General features: G+C 46.5%; 1 protein-coding gene and 1 pseudogene across 4 annotated transcripts in view; one reads left to right on the top strand and one right to left on the bottom strand.

Annotated features, from left to right (window-relative positions):
- LOC135378282 (atrial natriuretic peptide receptor 2-like) overlaps positions 1 to 16,268 on the top strand; it is a 765,968-nt gene extending 749,700 nt beyond the window's left edge. For all 4 annotated transcript variants that reach the window (XM_064611266.1, XM_064611267.1, XM_064611268.1 and 1 more), the window contains 2 exons: positions 814 to 1,409; positions 13,878 to 16,268. In XM_064611266.1, the coding sequence (XP_064467336.1) occupies positions 814 to 1,409; positions 13,878 to 14,286 (1,005 nt within the window). In that variant the 3' untranslated portion in view covers positions 14,287 to 16,268. The remainder of the gene's footprint in view (positions 1 to 813; positions 1,410 to 13,877) is intronic.
- Positions 16,269 to 20,426: 4,158 nt separating this feature from the next.
- On the bottom strand, positions 20,427 to 21,205 carry LOC135396815 (uncharacterized; annotated as a pseudogene).
- Positions 21,206 to 25,683: the final 4,478 nt, after the last annotated feature.

Here is a 25,683-nt window from a genome sequence, read left to right as displayed (position 1 = left end):
TATGTTTTGCTGTGGTGGGCAAGATGCGGGAAAACTGCGTCGGCTGATGAAGCTGACAGTGCATACTAGCATGCTTTGCGCAGTAGCGTTACGTAACCAAAGGCTTAGGGGCGCAGGTCGTCTATAAGCGGTGCGTGAGCTGAGAAGAAAACACAACGAAAAAAGGCTCTGGGCATTCTCCCCGTTACGCGAGGATCGTGCCGGCCGTCAGCGGCTGCTTTCTGCGACCGTTTTTGTAAATTCGATTGCATAGCTATAACGCACCGCAGAGCGAAAATATTTTGCATAGTGACTCCTGGTGGACAGCTTGATAGACGAGGCAGGATTTCAACGATGTTAAATGTCACCTCATTGCTCCTTTAAAGTTACCGTTTTTTGAAGCTGCTTTTCCCGCTCATATCGGATCACCCTTTATCCCAAGCAGCACAATGTACTGAAAGTCGAGTGCAATGGGGGTTGATGGCATGTGTCTTATCAATGTTCTTTAGTTTCACTGATCTGTTCAAGGCCTTCCCCCTACCCGTCCACCCCCCATTGCACTCGAGTTTCAGTACATTGTGCTGCTTGGGATGTAGTGGGATGCTCTCGCCGATTGAAATGTTCCATCACAGCAGCATCGTTTTCTCGTAGTTGTGTAAGAACAGAACAAGAAGCCCAATGCAGCTAACTTTATCAGCCACGTATTACGCCTGCTATATGTGCGCCTCGTAGTTGGTTGAGTTGACCTGTAGTACTACTATAAAACGCGAGCTCAGTCCGCAAACATAGGACTAAACCTTCGTCATTCATCTCCTTTCCTTTTTTTAAATGCAGCTGGACTTCTTGAGTGAAGCAGAAATGATGAAGCGCTTCGACCACAAAAACATAGTACGATTACTGGGCGTCTGCACCGTTGGCGAACCCGTCTACACCATCATGGAATTCATGCTATACGGCGACCTCAAGACATATCTTCTGGCTCGTCGTCACCTCGTCAAGGAGCCTAACCGGAACCTCTCAGATGAGGCGTCGGACAAGTGCCTCACCGCCATGGCTCTGGACGTAGCCCGCGGGCTCAGTTACCTGGCAGACCTCAAGTACGTGCACCGTGACTTAGCCTGCCGGAACTGCCTCGTGAATGCCGGTCGAACTGTCAAGATCGGAGACTTCGGCATGTGTCGTCCCATGTACGACTCAGACTACTACCGTTTCAACAAGCGTGGTATGCTGCCCGTGCGTTGGATGGCGCCTGAGAGCCTCAACGATGGCATCTTCACTACAATGTCGGACGTCTGGAGCTATGGTGTGCTGCTGTATGAAATCATCACATTCGCTAGTTTTCCATACCAAGGCCTATCAAACAATCAGGTGTTGGAGTATGTGAAGAACTATAATACATTACCTGTGCCGAGTGGGTGCAAGCCAGAACTGTAAGTAACTTACGTGGTTCACACGAGGGACAGTTATTGCACTACTGGCTTCGATTAATAACTTTTTTTTAAATTTATGGCAGCAGGCAGATCGTTGGAATGTATTGTGCGAATTGACTTGCAAGGCGTGAAGTGGGAAAATGCTGTACACAGAAAACGTAGCGCAGTTGAGAGTTAATATTTGCTTAGACACGTCGTCTTCTGCGGGGGACGTTAAACACGGTGCGCCGTGTGTTGAGCTTTCGGGGTACGTTAAAGAATCCTCAGGTTGGTAAAATTAATCCACAGACCAACCACTGTGGCGTCGACCACTATCATAGTTGTCTCAAAGCTAAGTTGTCTACCTGAATAGACTTTCCCTATGGCAGAGACCAGGGTCACCGAAAGCGTAGGCAGTGGCCCTGGAGGAAACCTTCGATGTCCCACACCAAGTTGGGTGACCAAAGCGTGGTTTACTTTGTTGTTGCACCTTGTATAACCTGGAGCCCTATTCCTAACCACTGTCGAGCGCCACCGAACGTGTCGGCAGGGGAATATCGGTAGGGAGGAATACCTGACAGTTTCGATATTCCCATGTCGCCTCTAACCCTTTGTTAGACACGAAAAAGTGTGCCATTTCACATCAGGACCACTTCCACTGCTCTTCTTGTGCATTTTATACACAAAAAACAAAACCCGAACGCTGAGAAACTTTTTGCAGCCGAGAAAAAAGTGGGACTAACTTGTCCCATGGAGCAGCTAAGGAACTTGCATGAAGTACGGCGACTCGTTGAAAACACAAACAGGTTATTGCTTAATTCCTTTAATCATCTTGCACGGAGTGCAATATATACATGAACCAATAATGCGGGGCTTTACGTCTCGAGACAAAGGTGATCATGAACCAGAAATCTAAAAGTGGACAACCCCTCTAACCCGGAGTCAAGGTCAGAAGGTTACAGCACACAAAGACCTGAGAAAACTCGCTTAGGCTGGGTTCCCTCTGATATACGTGAGCAGGTTAAGTTAACATTAGTTTGATAGAACAATGTACAAGCAGTAGTAATATGTCATGTTGACTATGAAAAGTAAAGAACAATGGCCGGGAATTCATGGAATGCTAATTTAATGCATGGAGCTTCATGCGATACCTCCAAGCAGGGGAGAAGGGGATGAGATGAAATTTTCTGGAACTGCACTCAGCTGCGCCCCTGGTCTGCGATGTGTCGGTGTTTATGGTGTTCCAAACTTATAAAGGCAGAAGTGAAACATGCGAGTCTTTGGCTTCTCCAGCATGCCTCTTTCTCGTTACTTAGCGCTCAGTCCTCGTAACCCTAGGATCAGCCCGCGATTCCCCGTTAGTAAGGGAAGCTGTCTGTCGTGCTCCCGAATACGCATGTTCCACAGAGAACGCTATAAATCATGCTGAGTGATGCCGCTTGCTAGTGTAATACCCAAAACGCACTGTCGCACACAATCTGGATCGGCGAGCTATCCTGGTCGCCACTGTTGCCATATATACGCTTTCATACCTGGCTCACGATCCACCAGTCTCAAGCTTCAGTTTTCATGAAGTGAGCGGAGTTCGTCGTCCATCATCCATCGCCTCTCTTGTGTTCGAGGATCTTGCGGTTCAGCACACGTGAATGAGGGTTTCCGTTTCCTCCCTGTTGGACTATTTCATCCTCCCAAGCTTTTCTTCTCGGGATTTATCTGCGGTCTCGGAGGTGGTCGTCTCACTCTGTTGGAGCGGCGTAACTCTTCCTCACCGTTATGTTCGGTGCTGTGGTCCGTGCTGCAATCCGTTGTGGTAACCTGACTGGAAGTACCGCCGGCTTGAGTTACCTCGCCGTCTCCCAAAGACCTTAAGAGGGCATACCAGCTCTCCGTCCCAATGCATTTCCTATGGAACAGTTTTTATGCTTTCTCTCGGTAACCGCCGCGCAGATTTTGACGCGGGTGCTTTCATCATAAAGAGGAAGACGAGATGAAGAGCATTACGCTACCAGATTTCTTATATACGTCGTATGTATTTTACGGCGACGTCACGAATGCGAAAAAGAATACACAATTTTTCTCCTCCCTCTTTGAACAGGTTTTATTAAACTTCTATAGCCATTTGTAAAAAAACTTTCCATTTACTCTCTCTGTAATTATTTGAGGAATCGATAGACATCAAATTTATATGTCTACCACTTTCCGTTTTTATAAAAAATCATGAAAAGTGAGTACGGATAAATACCGTCTCAAAGCCCCGTAAACCGCGTCATTCTGTGTCGCCCTCTAGCCGTAGCACAGGAAAAACCGCGCGGAACATTTTGACCGTATCCATCCGCACGCGCACTGTAGTGCTCCCTCTCTCCTCTTTACTTTCATGGACAGCGGACTTAGAGCATGGCCTTGGAGACCACAACAAAAGCTTACTTAGCTGCTCGTAAAGGGATTATCGTCAGCCAGCATTGTCGGGGGGGGGGGGGGGGGGAACGTTGGGTAGACGAGCCAGCGTTGTCGCGGCCCGTGTAAGAGACCAATAAACCTCTTCTTTTTTTCGGTGCGCTTATAGAGAAGTGAGATGAGTTTATTAGCTTGACATGAAACGTCAATTTGCTCGATTTTGCCGTTTCGGGTTTGTGCTTACTCAGTCAACTGAACTGTCTCATAAGGCTAACGAGAATCTCTCGTATTTACGGTTAGTGGAAGGCCGACTTCACAAACATTCCAGTAACGTTCAACAGGACTGCCCTGTAATGTTCGTAATGTTGAAACAGCCAGCAAGCGGATTACACACAGATAAATGTTTCTTAGGATAACGGTACTTAGAACTGCAGCTTTATTTGTTGTTTCTCTTTCTTTCTTTTATTGATCGATTTATTTTTATCTTTATTATTTTCTTTTTTTTTCATTAACGCTCCACGTGAACCAATAAGAAAAATCGATCAAGCGGCCGCTGCACAATTATTTCCGCCCACGCAATGAGCAACAGTCTTTTCCGGAACCCAAATTCACGTTCGCGTAGCAAGGAAAACCAACGACAACCAACGACAGCGACGGGGGAGGGGGATATATTTATTAGACGAAAAGGAAAAAAAAAAACTGGCTAAAGGTCAGCCAAACGGGACGTCGGCTTGCTATTCCAAAAATACATAAAATAAATAAATAAATAAATAAAATTAAGAAATAGGAGATAAATGAAACGGACGCGACGGAACAGCACGTTAGTTAGTTGATTATTAGGTTAGTAAAAGTTCGGTGTTTGCATTTTCATGTTCAGGTTAGTCTTATACCCTAGTTACACTAGCGCTCTCAACCACGGTTGAAAGAAAAGAAGGGAGAACATGGAGGAAAGGAGCTTTCCAAATATGTTACTGAAGTTTTCGGGTAATAATAAGAAGTCTGTTCTACGACGGAAATTTTGAAAAGTCTTTTGCACAAACGCCTTGTAAATGAATTCGGATATTTGATAATGCTTACTTACCAGAAATATACATATCAAAATGTCATTTTTGCATGAATAATAGAGTTATTATCAAAATAAATTGCATGTTCTAAAAACATTTTTGGGACCCCTCATATAGGACCCCGGTTAGCGAATGCTGCCCTGTTGTGCATTTCTCACACACAAGATATGGACTTTGTCGCAGGCAATGCTATGTACCTCGTATCTTTAATGAGCTCACCTTCGACAGTTTTTCTTTGGAATCGAAGTACAAACTAAAAAAAGCGCTACGGCAACTTTATCATAGGATGTAGTACCTTTATATGTTCATGTACTGTCAAACTGTATGCCGCTGACTGTTTCAGGCCCAGTGCCACAAGCTGTTCCGCTTAGACGGGCCTGTTTTATTATATTTGTAGTTTGCTTTCTTGAGTAAAATTATTATTATTATTATTTATTATTATTATTATGTAAGCGAGTGCAGAAAAAAAAGAAATACCGTTTCGAGCGGATTTTCCAGGCTGGCATTGTAAGCGCTGTGTGTAGGCAATGTTTATAGGCTAATTTACAGCCGCTGGTAGATCCAATTGAGAGCCTCCGAGATACCGGCATCCGTACTATCCGATCACACTTGTACGTCGGCATACAGTAAGTATGCACTAGTAAAACAATACGAAGAGCAACTAAAAATTCCATAATCAGTCAGTACAGGCGGTAGTGACTTGTGAAAACAATAATTGTAGCATGAATATATAAGAACAAAAAATAAAAATAAAGTACTCATGTAGCAATAGGAGACAAGCCAAAGGACGTGAATGTCTCGAATCGAACTGCGGACCTTTCGTGGCAAAGTCCGACACTTTACCACTCGACAAACAGCGCAGAGGGCGCGGGCCGCCTTAAACTCGCGAGGTCAACCATGCACAATGGGGATTATTTCGTGAGTCGGAGGCAAACGGCGTGATAAGGCACGGCGAGCGTGGCGCCATCTAGAATCGAGAAAATCGTGAATCGGAGTTGCTCCCCGACTGGTATGGCCTCTTAAAATAAGTGACCGTTTGCATTCTTTTGGTATAGACAGCTCCGTGCAGTATCGACTTGCTACACCGGTTCCTGACGTGAGCCGCCGTGTTAACTGCTTCCGCCCCAAAAATCTCAGGTGGCTTCGCATTTGCAAGCAGCACGCTGGCGGTTTCAACTAGAGTACAGTTTGCACGTTCGACGACACTATTCTGTGCCAGCGAAGAAGGCACTGTCTTTTCATGCACAATTCCTTTGTTTAAGAGATATTCTTCCAAAACATGTCCACAGAACTCCCCTCCGTTGTTTGTGCGAATTCATTGCACCCTTTCTCCGATTTGAGTTTCAGCTCGCTGGATCGTAATCTGTACAATGGATGCCGTCTCAGCACGATTTTTAAAGAAGAGTACGATGACCTTTCTGCTGCAGTCGTCAACAACCACGAGAAGATAATTGCTTCGAGCAAGGGATTGAGGAAACGGGCCACATAAGTCCATGTGCAGCAGCTGATTTGGTTTCGCTCTGACTGTGTTAGTGGTGAGTTCTCGGAAAGGCAGACGAGTAAACTTTCCCGAGTAGCAGTCCTCACAGTTTCGAAAACACCGCGGACGTGGTAGTGCACTGGGAAGACCACGCACCGCCTACTTACGCATCATCAAGTCGAGTGTGTCGTGATTGAAATGCCCAAGACGTCGATGCCAGTGTTCACGTTCATTCTTGCGCATAGACTTGGCTTGCTCCAGAGGTCGTACAACATCTGCAAACACCTTATAAGCCCCACCAGTTTTTGTGGCAGCGAAGACGTAGTTACCGTTCTGGTACGCCGTACAACCTTGTCCCGAAAAACTGAGGTACAGGCCTTCATCCGTCAGCTTTGATACTGAAATCAGGTTGTCAACCATGTTTAGGACGTACAAAACCTCAGTGCCAGTGAGTCGGGTTCCTTTCCCGTTCACGTTGAATACGACATTTCCAGTGGCCTGGCAAGGTATTTCCGTGTCATCCGCTGTGGTAACCTTTCTGTTGCAGAATGTCCTTGCAACCCGTCATGTGGCTGCTCGCGACGGAGTCAATAGACTAGTCTATGGGTGCACTTAATACTTCAGCGGTGGTAGCGCGAAGTGCTAACTCGAAGGGAGCTGGCTGTTCAGTCCTAGCCAATCTTGCACGCACTGGTGGGCCTGTGTACGATATTCGTGAACGTTCTCGTCCTCTGTAGCTCGGACCGTAGCTGTACCTTGCGATATGACCCGGCTTTCCACAATCGTAACACTTAATGGGTTCAGCCTTAAAGGGTTCCGCTTCTTTCTGCTTCTGGTGGGTTCGTACCTTATGAGCCATTTCGTCGGTGGACCCATGTTCGACTTTCCGTTGTTCTTCACGTAGCATACCTGACCTTGTCATGTCTGAGATCGGTCAAGGGGCACGCATCGAAACCGCCGGCCACTGCGCTGTATGACCTTGGTAGGCCTTGAATCACTATCGAGGCTATCTCTGTGTCTCCTATAATGTCTCCAAGTACTCGGAGTTCCTCACTGAAGGATTCGACACGTTGCATAAATTGAGTTGCTGTCTCTTCCCTTTTCCATTTCATTGAGTTGAGCTCTCGTCGTAGACTGAGTTTCTTCTCTAAAATACGCCCCTGGTATAACTCTTTCCAAACGCACCCAGGCGTCTTTCGCTGTCAAGTGATTCAGAACATAGCTCGTCTGGCTGCTGGAAAGCGTATGAACAATGATTTTCAACGCCCCCTGGTCTCGCTTGTTCCCAGAAATACGCTCTGCGGGAGTCTCTCGTGGATTACCCGAAATGACTGTCCACAAACCTTTTGTTTTCAAATACGGTGAAACCTTACATTTCCACGTTGAGTAGTTCCTTCCTTCCAGCTTCTCTGTATAAGTGCCCTTCGGCAAATCATCCGACACGTTATCTTCTGCGCATCGGCAGTTAACAGGCCTTCTTTGTAATACGAGTCGACGTGGGTATTTTATGCGTCGCTACTGTTACTCACTGCAGCCGAAGTCGTTCTGGGCCCATAACCAATTTTGTAAGGAAGGACAGACAGATCGCTATATGCTTCGCTGGCTTCGGGTCCCAGAGAATGAGATTACGCGAGCGCAGCAACAGCCAGCCGTTTATTAGAGAAAACACATGAGAAAAACCATAGATTGAGAAGTTACCCGTCAAAAAGAACTCGTTATAAGTTAAGTTACCCTGTGAAAAATGTAACTAAGTTAACGAAGTTCTTCAGCCTGAAATGTAACTCGTAGTTACTGAGTTACTTAAAAAAAAGAACGAGTTACTTCCAAGTTACTTCGGACACAAAATAGCATTACGCAGGTGCAGCGCGTGTGAGCAGATGAGTTAGACCTTGAGTTCCCTGCGGAGGAATGCAACACGCTTAGATCGTCTTCGTTTATATCCAACAATAGACCTCTCCCTGTTTGTAAACAAATGACGTCATAGCGTTCGACAGCGCCACAAATTTGGTAGAGTTGAACAAGAGGTGAACAAGGAGCTAGGGGTGAACAAGGTTGCACCCGGAAGCCACGGTCTTGAGGGGATTACGATGGTCCCTGAAAGGGACGCGACCTTCGGTCCTACTTTTCTTTCAATAGGGGACAGCGAACAAGTGCCCATTCCTGGAACCAAGCCCTCTCCTTCCGCTTTGTTTCGGTTTCAGTGTGCCTACCAACGTCATGATGACGTTTCTCTGGTAGAGGTCTATTCGAACGCTTTGCATCTTACTCCCTGTGGGCGCACAATGGTTCAGCTTCATTTCAATGGCAGCGGTTCTTATTTCCTGAATAAAATACTGTAATTGATTCAGTATCACGTTTTAATGCAAAAACTGTCATGAAGGAACCGGAGAGAAAGCAAGAAAATATGTGCACCTCAGTAAAAAGCGAATTAAAAGTAACTTGGAACTTAACTTACTCTGGCAAAGTTACCTGAAAAAGGAACGAGTTCCTCTGGAAGTTACCACGGCGCAAAAGTACCGAGTTAAGTTACAAGTTACCAAAAAAAGGAACTTAGTTACAGTAACGAGTTACTTGTAACGAGTTACCTCGAACTCTGAGAAAAACATACGATAAAGAGGATGCTAAGTGTTAATTATGAGGGCATGTTATCAGCTGAAGTGGTCTAACAGGTGAAGGAGCGGAAACCCTCACACACGTGTGCTGAACCGCAAGAGCCTTCTACCTACGCGCAAGCACAATCTGTGCCTGAACGCAAGAAGTGGCGAGAGGCGATGGACGACGAACTCCGCCCACTTCATGAAAACGGAACCTGGACACTGGTCGAACGTGAGCCAGGTATGAAAGTTACCAAATCAAAATAGGTGTACAGGATCCAACGAAATGAGAAGGGTGAAATCCAAAAAAATATGAAGCACGTCTCGTAGCTGTGGGAGCCAGCCAAATTCAAGGCAGAGACTACTATGAGACGTTTTCGCCGGTGGTGAAATTGACAAATCTTCGTACGTTACTAGCTCTGGCTAACAAAGAAAACTTTGTCATGCGTCAGCTTGATGTAAAAACAGCCTTTCTTCATGGAATCCTCGAGGAAAAAGTATACATAGAGCAGCCACCTGGAAGCAGAGAAAGTCTGCATATTGAAGAAATCCCTTTAGGGCCTCAAACAATCCAGCAGAACGTGGTATCGGACACTTGACCAGACGCTCCAGGATCTTCGCTACATGCACCTGGACATTGATCGATGTGTGTACGTCCTCCAAGTAGCAGATGAGACCATGATCCTCAGCGTATACGTTGATGATATGCTTATGCTGGCGACAAGCCAGCCAGCACTTACGAGGACAATTAACGCCCTGGCAGAGAGTATAGGTATCAAAGACCTAGGGGAGCCAAGATACATTCTAGGCATAGAGGTCCGTCGTGATCAACAAGCTCGAACGATCTCAATCATTCAACAGAAGCATCTGGGCGAGATATTGACGAAATATGGCATGGATAATGGGCATTTTTCACATACGCGTCGTATCCTAGCGGCTCTCCAACGAACCATGCTCGGCGCGCGTCAAAACAAATCCACGTTGGTAGCACAAGTGACCAAAACCGGTCCGGAGTGGGGCCGACAAGCTCGCGCCATTCGTGCGGTCTCCCCACTGGTCCCCACTTCTGTCGTCCCCATAGTTCGCCATCTAGTGAAGACGGAGATAACCCTCTCCGGCGCCTCGTGGTCATACGCATGCGCATAGGCCATTGTGAAAAAGGTCCATTGTAAGACAGTGAGTACCACTATAGAAAAAGGACACTGCCTAAAGCGTGACCACACCCAACCACGTCCACGACGTCTGCGACTCACGCCTCGCTCGACGTCCGCGCTCACGTCTACGACTTCTAATGATACCCCGAACAAGGACCAGCGGGATTCTCTTTATCAGAATCTCCTTGGAAACCTGATGTACCTGTCACAGGGGACAAGACCTGACATCGCTTTTGCAGTAAACTATTTAAGTCAGTCAACACCTGCCGTAACGAATCCCATTGGAAGATGGCCAAGCGAGTGCTCCGCTACTTGAGTGGAACAAAAATTAACAGGAATTACGTATGGCGCTCCCGGATCTCTAGTCGTTGGCTTTACCGACGCAAGCTAAAACGAAGATGGAAACGTCAAGTCCAGAAGTGGTTATGTTTTCGTGCTGTCACGATGTGCTGTCAGTTGGAGGTCAACCAAGCAGCAGGCAATAGCGCTTTCGACATGTGAAGCGGAGTATCATGCACTAACCGAAGCAATGAAAGAGGAAAAATGGCTGAAAATGTGTTTGTAGGAACTGGATTTTTACAAGTACTGGCCCTCCGAGTTACAGATGCACTGTGACAGTCGGTCGGCGATAAGACTAGTTGAGAACCCAGTTTCTCACCAACGCTCCAAGCATATTGAGCTGAAATATCTGTATGCTCGAAACGAGGTAGAAAACAGGAACTTTAGGCTATCGTTTGTCCCGACAGACTCATCATTGTGGACTCTCACGAAGCCTGTGCCAAGCGGTAAAAACGCGTGCTCAAGAGGCTTCAGACTCGATATCGCCTGACTGTCAACGTTTAATCGTACTTTAGTGTTTTCCTTGGTTTCGTCGCACTTGTCTCGTTTATTTTTTTATCGTTTATCAGCCGGTTTGAGGGGGAGTATGTTGCCATATATCCACCCGGCTGATAACATAATTCATAATTAACATTTAGCATCCTCGTAATCCTATGCTTTTCTCACGTGTTTTTCTAATAAATGGCTTGCTGCTGGTGCACTCGCGCAATCTCAATCTCTGGGGCTCGTGCTTGCCTCCGCGCTTGCCTCCGCGCTTGACACCGTTCTTGACACCGTTCTTGACACCGTTCTTGACACCGTTCTTGACACCGTTCTTGACACCGTTCTTGACACCGTTCTTGACACCGTTCTTGACACCGTTCTTGACACCGTTCTTGACACCGTTCTTGACACCGTTCTTGACACCGTTCTTGACACCGTTCTTGACACCGTTCTTGACACCGTTCTTGACACCGTTCTTGACACCGTTCTTGACACCGTTCTTGACACCGTTCTTGACACCGTTCTTGACACCGTTCTTGACACCGTTCTTGACACCGTTCTTGACACCGTTCTTGACACCGCTCTTGACACCGTTCTTGACACCGCTCTTGACACCGCTCTTGACACCGCTCTTGACACCGCTCTTGACACCGCTCTTGACACCGTCCACTTGGATGCAAAATGCAGCAGGCGACGCACGTCCATAGTCTGAAGCATCAGTATATACTTGAGTTCGGTGCCAGTGGTGGTTATGGCTTTGCTTCAGAGTCAGTTGACAGGCCACAACCGTTGGCACAGTATTCCTTGTCCAGATACCCGGGATGGACGTTTGAACAATGATGTGGGAAATGACCACATAGACGCCCCACAGGAAACCACGGCCGAAGTTGAGGGGATGTCGCCTCGCAAACGAAGAACAGCTTGACCGAATGCAGGCGCAGGATAACGTTGCGCAATGTCACGGAGGTGGTGAACCGGATGGCGGACAAGATAACGCGTGTAAGCGTGTAGGGCGACTTTATCGCGAAGGGTAGACGCCGATGGCTCTCGCGCCTCCGCCAGAAAAGAGCAGGCTTCCTGATTGGAGTAGGCGCTAATCTGTTTGCCAGACAGACCGTTCTCCGACCCAGATGAGGCGAAGGTCGCGTCGTTTCTGCGCTCGAAAAGTGCGTAGTTCTGCTTTCGGCTCATTTGCATAGCCAAATTTGGCAATTTATATATCAACGTACCTTCGCTTCTCTTGGGGTTTAATAAAGACGGCGGAGATGAATAATGACTAGCTCCAATTGTGCTATCTCGCATTTCCCAGGAAACATGTACTAACTCTCGTGATAGTGGTTTGGATAGCCGCTTTCCACGCCTAGATTGGGAGGTGACGCGGGTTCGAATCCTCGCACCGGCTGTGCTGTCTGGGGTTTTCCCTCGGTTTTCCGGCAGACTTTTCAGACGAATGTCAGCACGGTTCCCCCTGAAGTCTGCCCAGGACGCATAGTAACCCCCCCTCCTGTCCCCGCTCCTTCCTGCTGCCTCTCACCATCTGTCCACGTCTGTACGCCGCTCGTAGCCACAGTTGCTTCGCGGAGCTAGCACGGTATTAAGAACATCTAATTAATGAGTAATTAATGAACCTTAGCTAACTCGTCATTCAGTAGCATACACTGCTCTATAGGATTCTCCGCCTGCCTGCATAGCTAGCCTGCCAAGATGTCATTAGCGCTACTTTCAGAGCTCTTTTATCGAAAATCTCCGTCAAATAAAAATAAAAAACAAAACAAAAAACACTCTCGGTTTATATATGCAGAGAAGCTATCGGGTATGAAACTGGCTGTAGAAAACTTCTGCCGTAGAAAAATGAATGAGCCAGCAAAAAATTGTTCTAGCGTTCATATTAATTTACCATAGAAAGTGCAACACCAATATTCGGACAATAAACGGGAGAGAGAAACAGTAATAATTGAAATACTTTTGTTATGCCAACGCGACAGCGTCGTACTTGGTCGCCGGGAGGGTGCTCCACTCCCAATGTCACCTGTTTTCCATCATGGATAATGTCAGCGGCATACGCTATTTTACGGTTTTTCGTCCACGCCGGAGCCAAGGTGCGATTTGTTCCAATGCAACTTTCTAACAGAAAGAATCGGGAACAGACCGCACCCCTCAGTGCCGTAAACTCTTCTCCAATTGCAACTTATAATTCATCGGCACTTTTAGTCGTTCGGCACGTCATCCTAGCGACCGACTTTGTGCGCCGTGTTGGACTGCAGATTGACGTATATAGGTCGCAGACGTCTTCTTGATGCCGCAACTCTCCTTTCTGTCCATGGTGTTGCGTCGTCAGTACTGCTGTTGCATTCTAGTTTGCCCCCGCCCTCCTTCTTCAGGAATTCTCAGATGTTATTTCCTCATTAAGTATCGGGCGCCTGGTAATACATCGCGTAATACTCTGCGTTCAGACGATTGGCCCACGTGTTCATCGTCGGCCAGCACACAGCCATCCGTTTTACACACACCGATTATGTGGACACTCAACATTACTGTCGAACATACAGGGCTGTACAAACGACATTCATATTTGCATTAGCTTAGTTAGTCGCTAACAACGTTGATTTGATTAGGGGCACACAACCAAGTCCCTGTATAGAGCCAGCGGACACACACAAAAATGCAGGTACGAGTCTTTCCGGATTGTTTGAGCTCATGAGAAGGGAAGCGATTTTTTTTGCTTGTGTCTGTGTGTTGGTTTCCTTCTATTTATTACTATTATTTCTCTTGCGATCACGAAAGGATATTATGATCATAGCTTATAATGGTTCAAGCTGCCACGGTATATCATAAGAGGCCAAGTGCAACAACGAGCACAAATACTGAGCGCGTTTGATAAGGCGCACATTTTCATGCACAACGGCTATTCTTTTGCATTACTTGCAGACTTCCCGTACCTCTGCTCTGTTTTATTATCGATATACACTTCTCCGTTGCAGAGATGCCCTGCTACTGCGATGTTGGGCGAGGAGTGCTCAGCAACGGCCGAGCGCGTGCGAGATTGTCGAGATCCTCGCCACCAACAGCACTCTCATCTCACCGTGCCTCGACCTGCCGGTCGCCAGCGTTCAGGTGGAGGGAACGGACTCTCTCGAGTTTGCTGCCATCGGCGACCGAAACCGTCTTCACTCCATCTCATCGCTGGGACGGAAGGCCGACTCAGCAAGCAACGCTGCGAACGCGGTTGACGCGACAAGTACCAGAGTTCCTCTGGTGCCCCACGGGAGTTCCCCGCCTTCTCTGCCTCGAAGCCAGTACGTTACTCTACGACAGTCTGCCCGTATCCGAGGGTCCACAGACGGCGGCATGCAGTGTACAGGTCTCGGGCAGACTATCACCGCAGTATAAAGATGTGTTTTACGGACTCTGTCTTCAAAGGCATTCTGTAGAAGCGAATGGCAGCTCGAGCGTTTCTGATGTGTGTGTGCCTGTAGAAAGTGTAGAAATAACTTTTGAGAAAAAGCGTGTGACTATGGCTTCATCGTGTCTGAAGAACAATGTTGAAATATTGAAAAGAGCCAAGGTATTTTAACGCGTACAGCGGGTATATCAAGGTCTACTTTACATAATGGAAGGAATCTCGTAGATTAACGTTGCTTCATGTACTCTGAAAGGATATCCGAGGCAACGCTGTTGACGTACGGAAGGGAATTGAGAAGTATAAATCAAGCATCTTAAGGGGCGTTCAAAGAAGACAGAGTGACATGCTATAACGTGTCGTCATATCTTGGCGTTCTTCCTCTAGAGTATGTCTTGCTGTTGTGCACAATACTCTTCAACAGACATATCTGTTTTTCCTCTTCAATACCGGGTGCAACAGTATGAACCCCATGGGCTCCAGCACGCCACTGCATACTGGAGACACTGTACCCCTTCAGACTTTTATTTCCTGAATGGCTGCACCTACACAAGAACCATTCAGACACTGCCTCAAGCAACAAGGCAATCTCAGGCACCTTCGATTGCGACACCATTTTGTGCTATGTCTCCGTCGAATATGAAGTCACCATTGGTCATGACCGGAAGTGTCAACATTTTTCTTCGTCCCACATTGTCGGGAACAGAAGCAATCAACATTCAGTTCACGTCGTCAGCAGAATCTGCAGGTCGGATCTGCCGTAAACTGCCATGTCCGACCCAGTTCATCAGCCCGTAAAGCCCAGGAACTTTAGGATACAAAAGTTTTACGTGTGCGACATCGTGCTGTTGGTTCGATTCACTTCATTTTTCAACACCATCAGTGCTACAGTTTCTCTTCCAAGCGTTGACCATTCTAATGGCAAGGCTTGAAGGAGTTGGTGCTGCATTCGGTACCGCATCGACATGCCGAATTCTAGTCCGCGCCTCCTCGCTTTTCTTTCTTTCGGTGGTCGAAGATCATCTACACGTGGAATATTGAACGCGCCAAAAAGTTTTGCTCTGTGAATATGCCAAGTGTGTATCCGGATGTGTGTGTCGGACTCAAGGTCAACTAACTCGTCTTTATTAGGACACTGTGGCGACCATCGTATCATTGACGTGGTAGCGTCTGTAATGACCACATTAGCATTTGCTGGAGCAGCCGCGTAGTAAAAATACTCCAGTGTGCATGTTCGTCGTTTCTCTGCCTGCTGTGTATATATTTAGATGCCCCTAAGACAAAGTAAAGCGCCCCTTTTCAGCTAACTTAGTGCTTTACGGTGACTTGCTCTCGTATTGCAGCTTTTTTGTTCTCATTCTCTTATCTTTTTCTCCCCTTAATACGTTGTTCCAGAACATCTAGAGAGGATTTATCGTTTTATTTAAACACCTGTTCTATTATTTATATTTGTTTCCTTCGTTTTTTTCTGTTTTACAGCTCGTCTGTTAAATACGCAGATGGTATTCTTTTGTGTTTGTCGAGAACGCTGAAAGCTGTAAGAGTGGATCGCTTTATAGCCGTTATTGGCATTTTGTAAATATGTAAATAGAACAACAAACTGTTCCGTCTCATAAAGATCTTGCCTCTCAGGGCATTGTTGTTATATGTAAGAGAATGTTTCTATTTTGCCGCGTTACTGTTGGGTGGTTTTAGCTTGTACAGAGCTCTATGGCTTTTGTCTGTATAGGGTACAGACCGCGTTTCCGCTAACACGTATTCCGAGCGAGCAATCAAACGGGCAAAATAATTCTCCTAGAACAAGGAAGACAATGTTGGTTATTCGTTTTTCTTGGGACTGTGCGGGGTGAGCTGAATCAAAAACGAAAATCATGAGCATCGAGAGTACAAAGTAGGGAGTATTGTTGCATGCCAAATACTGTTAAAAGATTACGTATACGAATGAGCGAAAATAAAGTCTATACATACAATGTGTCGGATTCAAATGGACGTCTCATCATTTGCTCGGGTTGGACGGAACAGACACAACACAGTGATAGCCTCTTTGTGCCGTCTTCGCTCTGCGTAATCATAAGATAATAATGATGATATTATTATATTATAAGATCGCAAGTTATTTCGCTCCTAAAGCACGAACGACACAACGGATGGCTCCCGTTACTTTTGTGTTACTGTCAACGTAGCGGCGTCTTTCATTCCGCAAGGATAATTTTTTTCTTTCGCAGCCCCTTTAAAGGAGCAGATAAATACCCATAAGTTTTTCTTTTTCTTTTTTTTTTTTTTTGCTGCGGTTCGTCGCACGAGAAGCAACAAGCGTTCATGTACAAGAAGAAGGATCGCAGCTTACCTGTAGTTTGCGAGAGAGGTCTCTAATCTGCACATCTTCAAGAAGCCCCCGAGTTCTTTCAGAAATCCCGTAAGAAAATAAATGAAGGTCGACGATGCGAGTGCCGATTAGATCCGTTTATGGGGAGAGTTTGGCCAGTAGTAAGAGCACGTCACATGACTTCACGTCTGAATATCCTCTCTGCCGTTCTTAATTGTTCTCCCGTCGCCAGGCGGTCGCCGACGCCATATCGCCGCAGAGCGCTTACGGTGCAAGGAAGGAAGACGTGTTCATTTCGTCCTTCCCCCTTGAATACACCTGGTGGTGACACATCCCCCCCCCCTCAATATCACAGTCGGCTGCAGTCGTAAACCGGCGATTCCAGAAGGTTACATTAAGCACGACAAAGCACGTGTCTATCACCTGGCAGGACTGCATTAAAATGGCGTCCCTCACGAACCACATAAGCGGATATCATGCAGACAGCAAACTTCGCAAAGTTTGCCAAACGTGGGTCGATTGCCTACTCGAGCGGCGTCATTCGGGTTTGCGTCCCCAATGGTACACATCCTGCCCGCTGCGGGTACAAAGCCCACCTCGGGCAGTGCCTGTAGCTCTCGGCCAGGCGGCGTTGCGATCAACGGGAGACAGCGCCGCATGTGGAGGCAAATGGAAACATTGGTCCGCACTCAATAGTGTTTCGGTTTCTCGGATTTCGCTCTGTGCAAGGAGCAATGAATCGCTTCTTTTATGGGTTCGAAAAGCGGGAGGCCCTTCACGATTTTTTTAGAGGATCAAACCTTTCGAAGGGCCAGTTACCGGTCAAGCATGTTTTTGGCGTCGAAGAAGCATCGGACGGGAACGAAATCATCGTCAAAGCGAAGTGCATTTCGCAAGTGAAGGACAACATCGTTTACGACGTCCGGATCGAGGTAAGTCGACGCGATCTCACGTAATATATGGAAACTGTACATCAGTATGATATATCTAATCAGAAAAATCATTGAATGCGCATTTTCCTCGCACTGAAAGTTGTGATGTAACACGATTCCGGTACCTTTCCATCACAGGCGTCCAAGGGCTCGCGAACAGTGCAGGCTGCGTCGTGCACCTGTAAAGCTGGAATAGCGGGAAAATGTAAGCACGCGGCAGCGGTGTGCTGCTACCTGAACAAAGAAGAAGAAGTGACGTGCACGGGGCAGCCACAGAAGTGGGGCAAGCCAAGCTCAAAGCCGCAGCGTGACATGTCAAAGAGTATCGCCGACTTATTTCCAAGTACGTATATGTATAATGATATCTGGACAGTGTGCCCTCCTTTATGCAAGAGGCTCGTGTTGAGATCTTTCATATTGTGATTTTTAGAGCTGATGAGACTGCAGTCATCTCTACTGCATCGTTGAGCATTTGCCAGTGATCTTTCTCTACTGTGCTGCTGGTGTACTCTACTGCACCGTTGATCACTTGCCAGTGATCTTTCTCTACTGTGCTGCTGGTGTACTCTACTGCACTGTTGATCACTTGCCAGTGATCTTTCTCTACTGTGCTGCTGGTGTACTCTACTGCACTGTTGATCACTTGCCAGTGATCTTTCTCTACTGTGCTGCTGGTGTACTCTACTGCACTGTTGATCACTTGCCAGTGATCTTTCTCTACTGTGCTGCTGGTGTACTCTACTGCACCGTTGATGACTTGCCAGTGATCTTTCTCTACTGTGCTGCTGGTGTACTCTACTGCACTGTTGATCACTTGCCAGTGATCTTTCTCTACTGTGCTGCTGGTGTACTCTACTGCACCGTTGATCACTCGGCTGTGATCTTTCTCTACTGAATGCTACTGGTGTACTCTGCTGCGTCGTTGATCACTTGCCAATGATGTTTCCCTGGTGGAAGCTGCCGGTGTACTCTGCTGCATCGTTGATTGTTAACTATTCTGTCAATGATAATTCTTCAGCATTTTTTTATGTGTTTCATTAGCCAGTATTGTACTCTGTATCTACAATGGTGCCTCGAAAACAATGCTTTATTGCTCTTGGTTATAAACAGCTTGCAAGTGATATATTTCTCCTTGTTTTTGTAATATTTTTCTCACAGTTACGTCAACCACATGTCCTCCCGCTGGAAAAGGAAACCACCTGGTGAAACCCTTCAGAGGTACCCAGGCGCAGTTTGTCCACTCACTGATGTCCTTGAGTCTGAACGGGGGGGGGGGGGGCTTGCAGTGGGACTGTAAACAGGTCCTGAATGGCATTGTGGACAGTGTAGTAATGGGAGAACAAAAGGAGAAGCTATATGATCTCCTAAAGGTTATGACAGAGACACGCACAATGTTTCCTTACGGCATCCCAGCAAACTGTGCCAGGGGGTAGCTTTCTAGCGGCGTGTCTCGTGGTAATGAGTAATGAGGCCATCACCTTTTTTGAAACAAACATTGCACTGCATGAAGACCCTCTGAGCCTAGCAGTAAGAACATCCGGACAGAGTCGATGGCCACAGTAAGCTTTTCATATTTCTCTCTAATCTGCATGCGTTATGTTAGCAAGTAACATTTGTGATATATCCAAGTAACTTTGTACCACAAGTTCTTTGAGTATAGCTCTATATTACCTCCAGATGGAATGCAGAGCGGAAATATCGCATATCAAGCACAAAGGCGCATGCTGTGTGGACAAGGAGGAAGGATTTCGACAGCCTAGTGACACGCGTGCTTTCTGAAAAGACATTCTCGAGCCGGGCCACATCCTATGGTATATTACCGTCCAGCACAGAACTATAAATTTGCAATTCTACAATATGGTAGCATGCTCTGTAACGAAGACTGTGATGTGGTGTATCCTCAGTGTTTTGTTGATGTTGAATTTGTAGCACATAATTTGGGGCACTTGCCAATTTTGTTTGTTTCAGGGATACAGACAGAAAGCATTGCTCGGAAAGCACTTGAGGCACTGCTGGGCAAAAGCATTTTTCAGGTATAAAATTTGTTCTCTCTGGAATGTAGTACATAGCATTACTTTCCAGACTGGACTTGTCGTGCTCCAACACCAGCCGTGGTTATGTTGCAGCCCTGATGGATTGCTTTCCATGAATGGGGAGACACTTGTTGCCGAGATAAAGTGACCATATACCAGGGAGGGGCTACCTATTGTGGACAGTACGAAAAGGGAGTGCTACGTGAAGTACCTTGTCTACATTGATGACGAGTTGTCCATTGTGAAATCGCATGAGTACTATACACAGCTTCAGTTACAGATATATGTAATGAACCTGCACAAGGCAATCTTTTATGTTTATCGCTCTGTGCAGAGTGTATGCATATATGTCAACCGTGATGATGAGTTCCTCCTGAATGTTGTCTCCAAACTTGAACACTTTGTTTCTCTAACTTTTTGCCTCGCCTTTCCTAGAGATTGTAAATAACTGTTGTAGTTGTAAATAACTTCTGTATTTTCTCAGCACAACTGTACACACTAGTTGTAAGAACTTGCTTGCTTTCATCATTGTGTTGCTGAATATGCCATGTCACTTTGAAATGAATCTTTTCACACTCGCTCCACCTCGGTTGTTCTTTTCACTTGGTTGTTCACCACTCAACTCAAGATTTAGTCGAAATTACTGCCTCCCTTCAGTTCAGGTTTGTAACTGACTGCTTCTGATTGTACTGTCACAAGCTTTATGAGAAAGAAAATGGGAGAATGTGACCAAGTTTAACCCATCAATGTTTAATAACATTTTGTCTGCTCACTTCTTACTGATGATTGGGGGTTGCAAATTCACAAGCACTCCACATACATGTATAATCTATGCCATATATGGAACCAACTACTTGGGCTACCTTGTAAGTGTCTTCCATTTGGGCCTCAGAGAGCTGGGTTCCACATGACAGAGGTGGCATTACGATGACTGCACCACGGCCTTCGACACTGGTTCTGATGTTTGGGAACCCTTTGTCACTAAGGATCACATCACCAGGCTCGATCAAAGCCAGAAATCCAGAGTCTATCGTTATAAAAGTGTCACTGTGGCGACCACCATAGGCCTTCGAAAGAAAATCAACCACGCCATTTGGAATGATTCCAATCAAGAATTTCAATGTGTAGCAGCCTTTGTAGTGGGAATAGAGATAGTGTGTTGTTCAGGGTCTGTCGGAGCTTCTGTTATAATTTCTGTTATAATTTCTGTACAATCTATAATAAACGTGCAATTTGGGTGGTGTAATTTGAAGCATTCTGGCATCGTGTCCTTGATTGCTCCCCGTGATGGTACGAAGACCCATTCACTCAGTTCACTGGATAGGATCTCCAACGTGCTTCTGAACACTCTTGTAGCAGTGGTCTTGCACACCCCAAATATTGCAGCAAGGGCTGTAAAGCTTATGCCGAGTTTGAGCTTCATGAGGAAGAGGGTCAGTCGGTCCTCCCTGGTCATGTCGCTCGATCTGCACCGTTGTTCCGGCAGCATGTTCAGAAGAATGCTGAATACAGTCATTGTGACAGCGCACAGGTCCTGTAGCACATTCTCCGAGCTTTTCAACCCCATGAACCCACACTGTCGCTGCCATTGTCCATCCGTGGTTGTCACCTGAAACATACCGCAACTTTATTGACCACTCCCTACATAATTGTGGGCTGGACGGTAACAGCCAGAGTTGAAACAGTATACTTCATAACAGTATACTTTACAACAGTATACTTTAAGACAAGCTATCCTTGCAAAAAGAAAACACTCACCAGTCAAAATGATGCAGCCTAATGTCGATGCTTACCTCTTGTGTCGTTCCCCACTCGGGGCCTTTTTCCGATATTGAGGAGGAAAAATTGTTGGCACATACGACGGGTGCATTTGCGCGTCATTCTTGCAGTTGTCGACGAAATGGGCACTACAAATCCTAGTGGATGGTCCTGGCACCCACTCGGTCCCATCATTGCTGTTTCACATAGAGAGAAACAGCACGAAATCCACAAGAATTCGACTTACAATACACTGCAGCCACGAAAACAGAACGCATAAGCAGTACATTTAGTGCTTGGCAAGGTGTTTCAAAAAATATAAGTTAGGAAATAGTTTTAAGTGCCATTGTACATATCTATTCGGGACGAAATATTGGTTGTCAGTATATCCGAGGTAAAAACAACACAAATTGAACTTTGACACGACAAACAGTAATCGCGTTTGCGCTGTTCACAGGGGTTCTATCACCACTGTTGTGGCAACAACTGGTTTACTCAACAAAAGCTCCCCCCCCCCCCCGTTATTTTCACATGTCCAGAAATCACAAAGTTGGAACGGGCATATATTGCTAATTAAGCATGAAGTTACTTACTTCTCACGGTGTACAGCTGCAATCCACGCTTTCCGCCTCTCTGTCTCCCAAGGTTTTCCGGGGAAGCGATACAACTTGATTTTTGGAACGCTGCCTTTGACGTTTTGGAAGCTATTATGGCAACCCACGAGGCTACAGTACTGTGTTCCCGATTCGTGTTGTGGTTTACCATGAGTTGGCGATCTGAAAGGCGGCATCCTCAACTAAAACACATGCGCGGCTGCCTGACTGTGCGGACCAGTCACTTCACCCGCTACCGCTTGGGCCCCGATTGGCGCTCGCGTCGCCGTGCAAACTTGAGCGCAACAGCCCCTAGTGCATTTTCTTGGATTGACGATGCTGTGTACTTAGCGACGTAGCCACTGCAGGATTCACCCCACACGACCTACGATAGATTATTGTACCTGTTTGCTGGCACAACAATAATTTCAGCGCTACTGACCATATAGAGGGTGTCCCAGCTAACTGTGAACATATTTTTTAACACATATATATATATATATATATATATAGGGTGAGGTAAAAGGATTGTCAAACGGCCACGAAGTTTTACAGAAGTTCAAAAAAAGACGCGGAAACAGATTTTAGGGAAGTTAAAAACACTAGTTTATTACATGGGGAGACGTTAAAAAGTAAAATGGGCAAGGGGTCGACGTTTCGACAGTGGCACTGTCTTCGTCAGGACAAAAGATGCGTAGCTGATTACACATTTCTTAAATAGGTTTGCTGCATGACGTCACAATCGGTACGGGCACGCCACAGGCGTTTGTCAGTGAGTCAGATTCGGGAATATTCCAGAAGGTCATGTCCGGGTGGTGATGTCATTCGCCGTAGGTCACTGTCCGCTTTGGGGAAAATTCCGGGCAAGGTGAGCCCTGCTTCAAACTTTGCTGAAAAAAAAGAAAGAAAGAAAAACAGAAGGGAAACGAAAAGGGGGGAGGAAAGTGTAGCTCATCTAGGCGGCCAAATTTCTTACCGTTGAAAGTGCTCCCAGATCTTCGTTAATGGTTGATTGGAATTTGTAAATGAGATAAGATTCGCTTTGTTCCCTGCACCAATCTGAGCTAAAATTTGACTGGAGAATAAAAAGTGACACGTTATTTAGTGAATGAGCTGGTTGTTTGAAATGGCGAGAGACCGGGAGGTTTGGCTTTTTGGTAACGTTGGTTTGGTGTTGAACCTGATCCGAAATGATGTTTTAGTCCGACCTACGTATTGTGCTTGGCACATGCCGCACTGAATGACATAAATGACGTTAGATGAATTACAGTCGAAGTCACCATTAATTTTTGACGGAAAAATTGGAATTAGTACTTTTAAGTACTTGGGTGCTTTGCATTAATTTGCATATTTGACACCTTCGACCATCGCACGGGTGACAGCCGTTTCCTGGATGCGCTGCTTTGCTAACTTTAGAGCTAACTAGATTATCGTGCAGGTTGCGCGCGCGCCTGTAGGTTACCCGCGGTGGCTGAGGGAAAATTTGTCCCATGCGCTCTGATTGGAGAAGGATACTATGATGACGGTTTAGTATATTGTTAACGCTTGGAATATTGCTGCTAAATGTTAAGATGAGGTTTACGGAACCATTATCTAACACGCGTTTGTGGTTTTCGAACAGGGATTTGCGATCTGCTTTGCGGGCTTTGTTTAGAGCGTCGTCAACTAAGCTAGGTGGAAATTGACGACCGATGAATGTTTCCCTAAGTTGAGCTAGATTTCTGTCCAAGTCATCGTCACTGGAACAGATGCGCCTGTATCGAAGTGCTTGGCTGTAAGGGATGGCAAGTTTAGTATGACGCGGGTGACAACTGTTAAATGCTAGATACTGTTGAGAGTCCGTAGGTTTACGGAACAGGTTTGTGGACAAGGCCCCGTTGGTTAACTTTACTTGGACATCGAGAAAGTTAACAGTTAAAGGGGAATAAGAATGGGTGAACTTGATGGCCGGATGTGCTTTGTTAAAGCCGCTGATAACTGTGATTAGGTCATCTTCTGAGTGTGGCCACACCATGAAGATGTCGTCTAGGAACCGCTTGTAAAGCGTGGGCTTCTTCAGGCGCTTAGACAGAAATTCTTAAAAAAATATGTTCACAGTTAGCTGGGACACCCTGTATACGAACACGAAAAACTCTCCGAGATTACGGCCCTCATTTGTCACGCGCATGCCTCTTCTCTCCCACCCCGTTCCGCTCGTTTTGCCCCATGCGAATTGGTGGGGGGGACATTGCTCCTTGGAGGTTTTGCCTCCAAATGGAACACTGCTCACCTGACTTGCCAGTGGAACAATTTTTGCACCATCCCGGAACAATACTTTGACACAGCTGTGAGAGCGGAACTCGCCATCACATTTATACTTTTTGGCCGTCCCAACACGACTTGTGACGTCAGAACAGGCTTCAACAACGAGGCGGCAAAAGATCAAAGAATAACCGTGCTTATGGTGTCGATTGATTGGTTCTGCTGTCACGGCCGCTCGTTACGCTGCTCCTACGTCACACGGAACTCCTTACGTCACGGCCGCAGGCCCTTCATGGCGACGCCGCTCCACAGTAGGCTCATTTTCAAGTCGTCTTTATAAATTGAGTTACGCAATGATATGACAACGTTCAGAGGAAATGCTTTGCATGTGCCTCATAACTAGAGCCGGGATTCCTAGGCAAATGCCTGTTTTGGTGTGGTTCTAATGGTGCTTTTTCGATACAGGAGCACCATCTGGGTGCCGGGGAACGTCCTGTATCGATTGGATAGCGCCTGTAAATGTCCTATTCATGCGTTAGTGCCTATTTTGGCGTAGATGCCTAAAACTCCGATTAAGCATCAAAAATGCCTATAATGGCCCCAAAGTGGTTGCGAAACACCATTGTCCAGGGGGAAATTGACATGGGTCACGTAGCACGTCCTTTTGAAACCATCGATCGTTTGAAAGAAGCGAGTTTCTCAAAGGTATTGGAATGTGAACTGGGAATTGAAAATCGATTACTCGGTACAGAGCTTACTCGTTCGGGGTATTGTATTGTTTCGGGGGTCGTTATTAAAAATATTGGCACGTTTCGTAACGGCTGTGTCGCAATCTAGAACACACAGCACTACTGCCTGCGCACCTCCACCAAGATGTTAGGCAGAAAACCGAGACAGGTGTAGCCAATGGAGATAGGGTTTTGATAGCAGCCGGAAAGGATGGAGGCCGAGATCAGAATGAATTGGGCGCGGTCTCGCGCGATGGTCAGAGCGATGGGAATGATTGCGATCGGCGATCTTCCTCACAGTATGCTACAGCATACATACAGCATAATTCGCTACATGTCGTGCGCTACCGATGTCGACACCCGAAGTAGTGACCACTTTCCCATCTATATTTCGCGCGAAAGGCTGCCTCTGTCACCCATTACTGGACTGATCCCTTTCACGAATCGGGCACTCTTTCGTGCTGGCCTCCGAACATCTGTGCACACCGGCATGTCCTCAGAGGCCCTCTCGCTTGCGGGCCCTTCCCTGCCCTGCGGGCCAACCCTTAATGTAGTATACCGCCATAAAGAGGGACAAATCGCTGGCAGTAGCTTTTGCGATGTCTTCAGCGGTTAATGGAAGGATAGACATGTATCATCTTGGGTGGCATCGGTTTCTTCACAATGAACGCTGAAGATTTCCTGGCGTCGTGAGACATCGAATTCTGCATCCCTGCGTTCTGGAAGACGAGATAGACCATCTGCATTAGCGATGTTTTTCGTTCCTTTGAATTGGA

Source organism: Ornithodoros turicata, chromosome 1 (assembly GCF_037126465.1).
Source record: "Ornithodoros turicata isolate Travis chromosome 1, ASM3712646v1, whole genome shotgun sequence".
Taxonomy (NCBI): Eukaryota; Metazoa; Arthropoda; class Arachnida; order Ixodida; family Argasidae; genus Ornithodoros; species Ornithodoros turicata.
The sequence above is the reverse complement of the archived record's forward strand: the minus strand, read 5'-3'. Positions and strand labels throughout refer to the sequence as shown.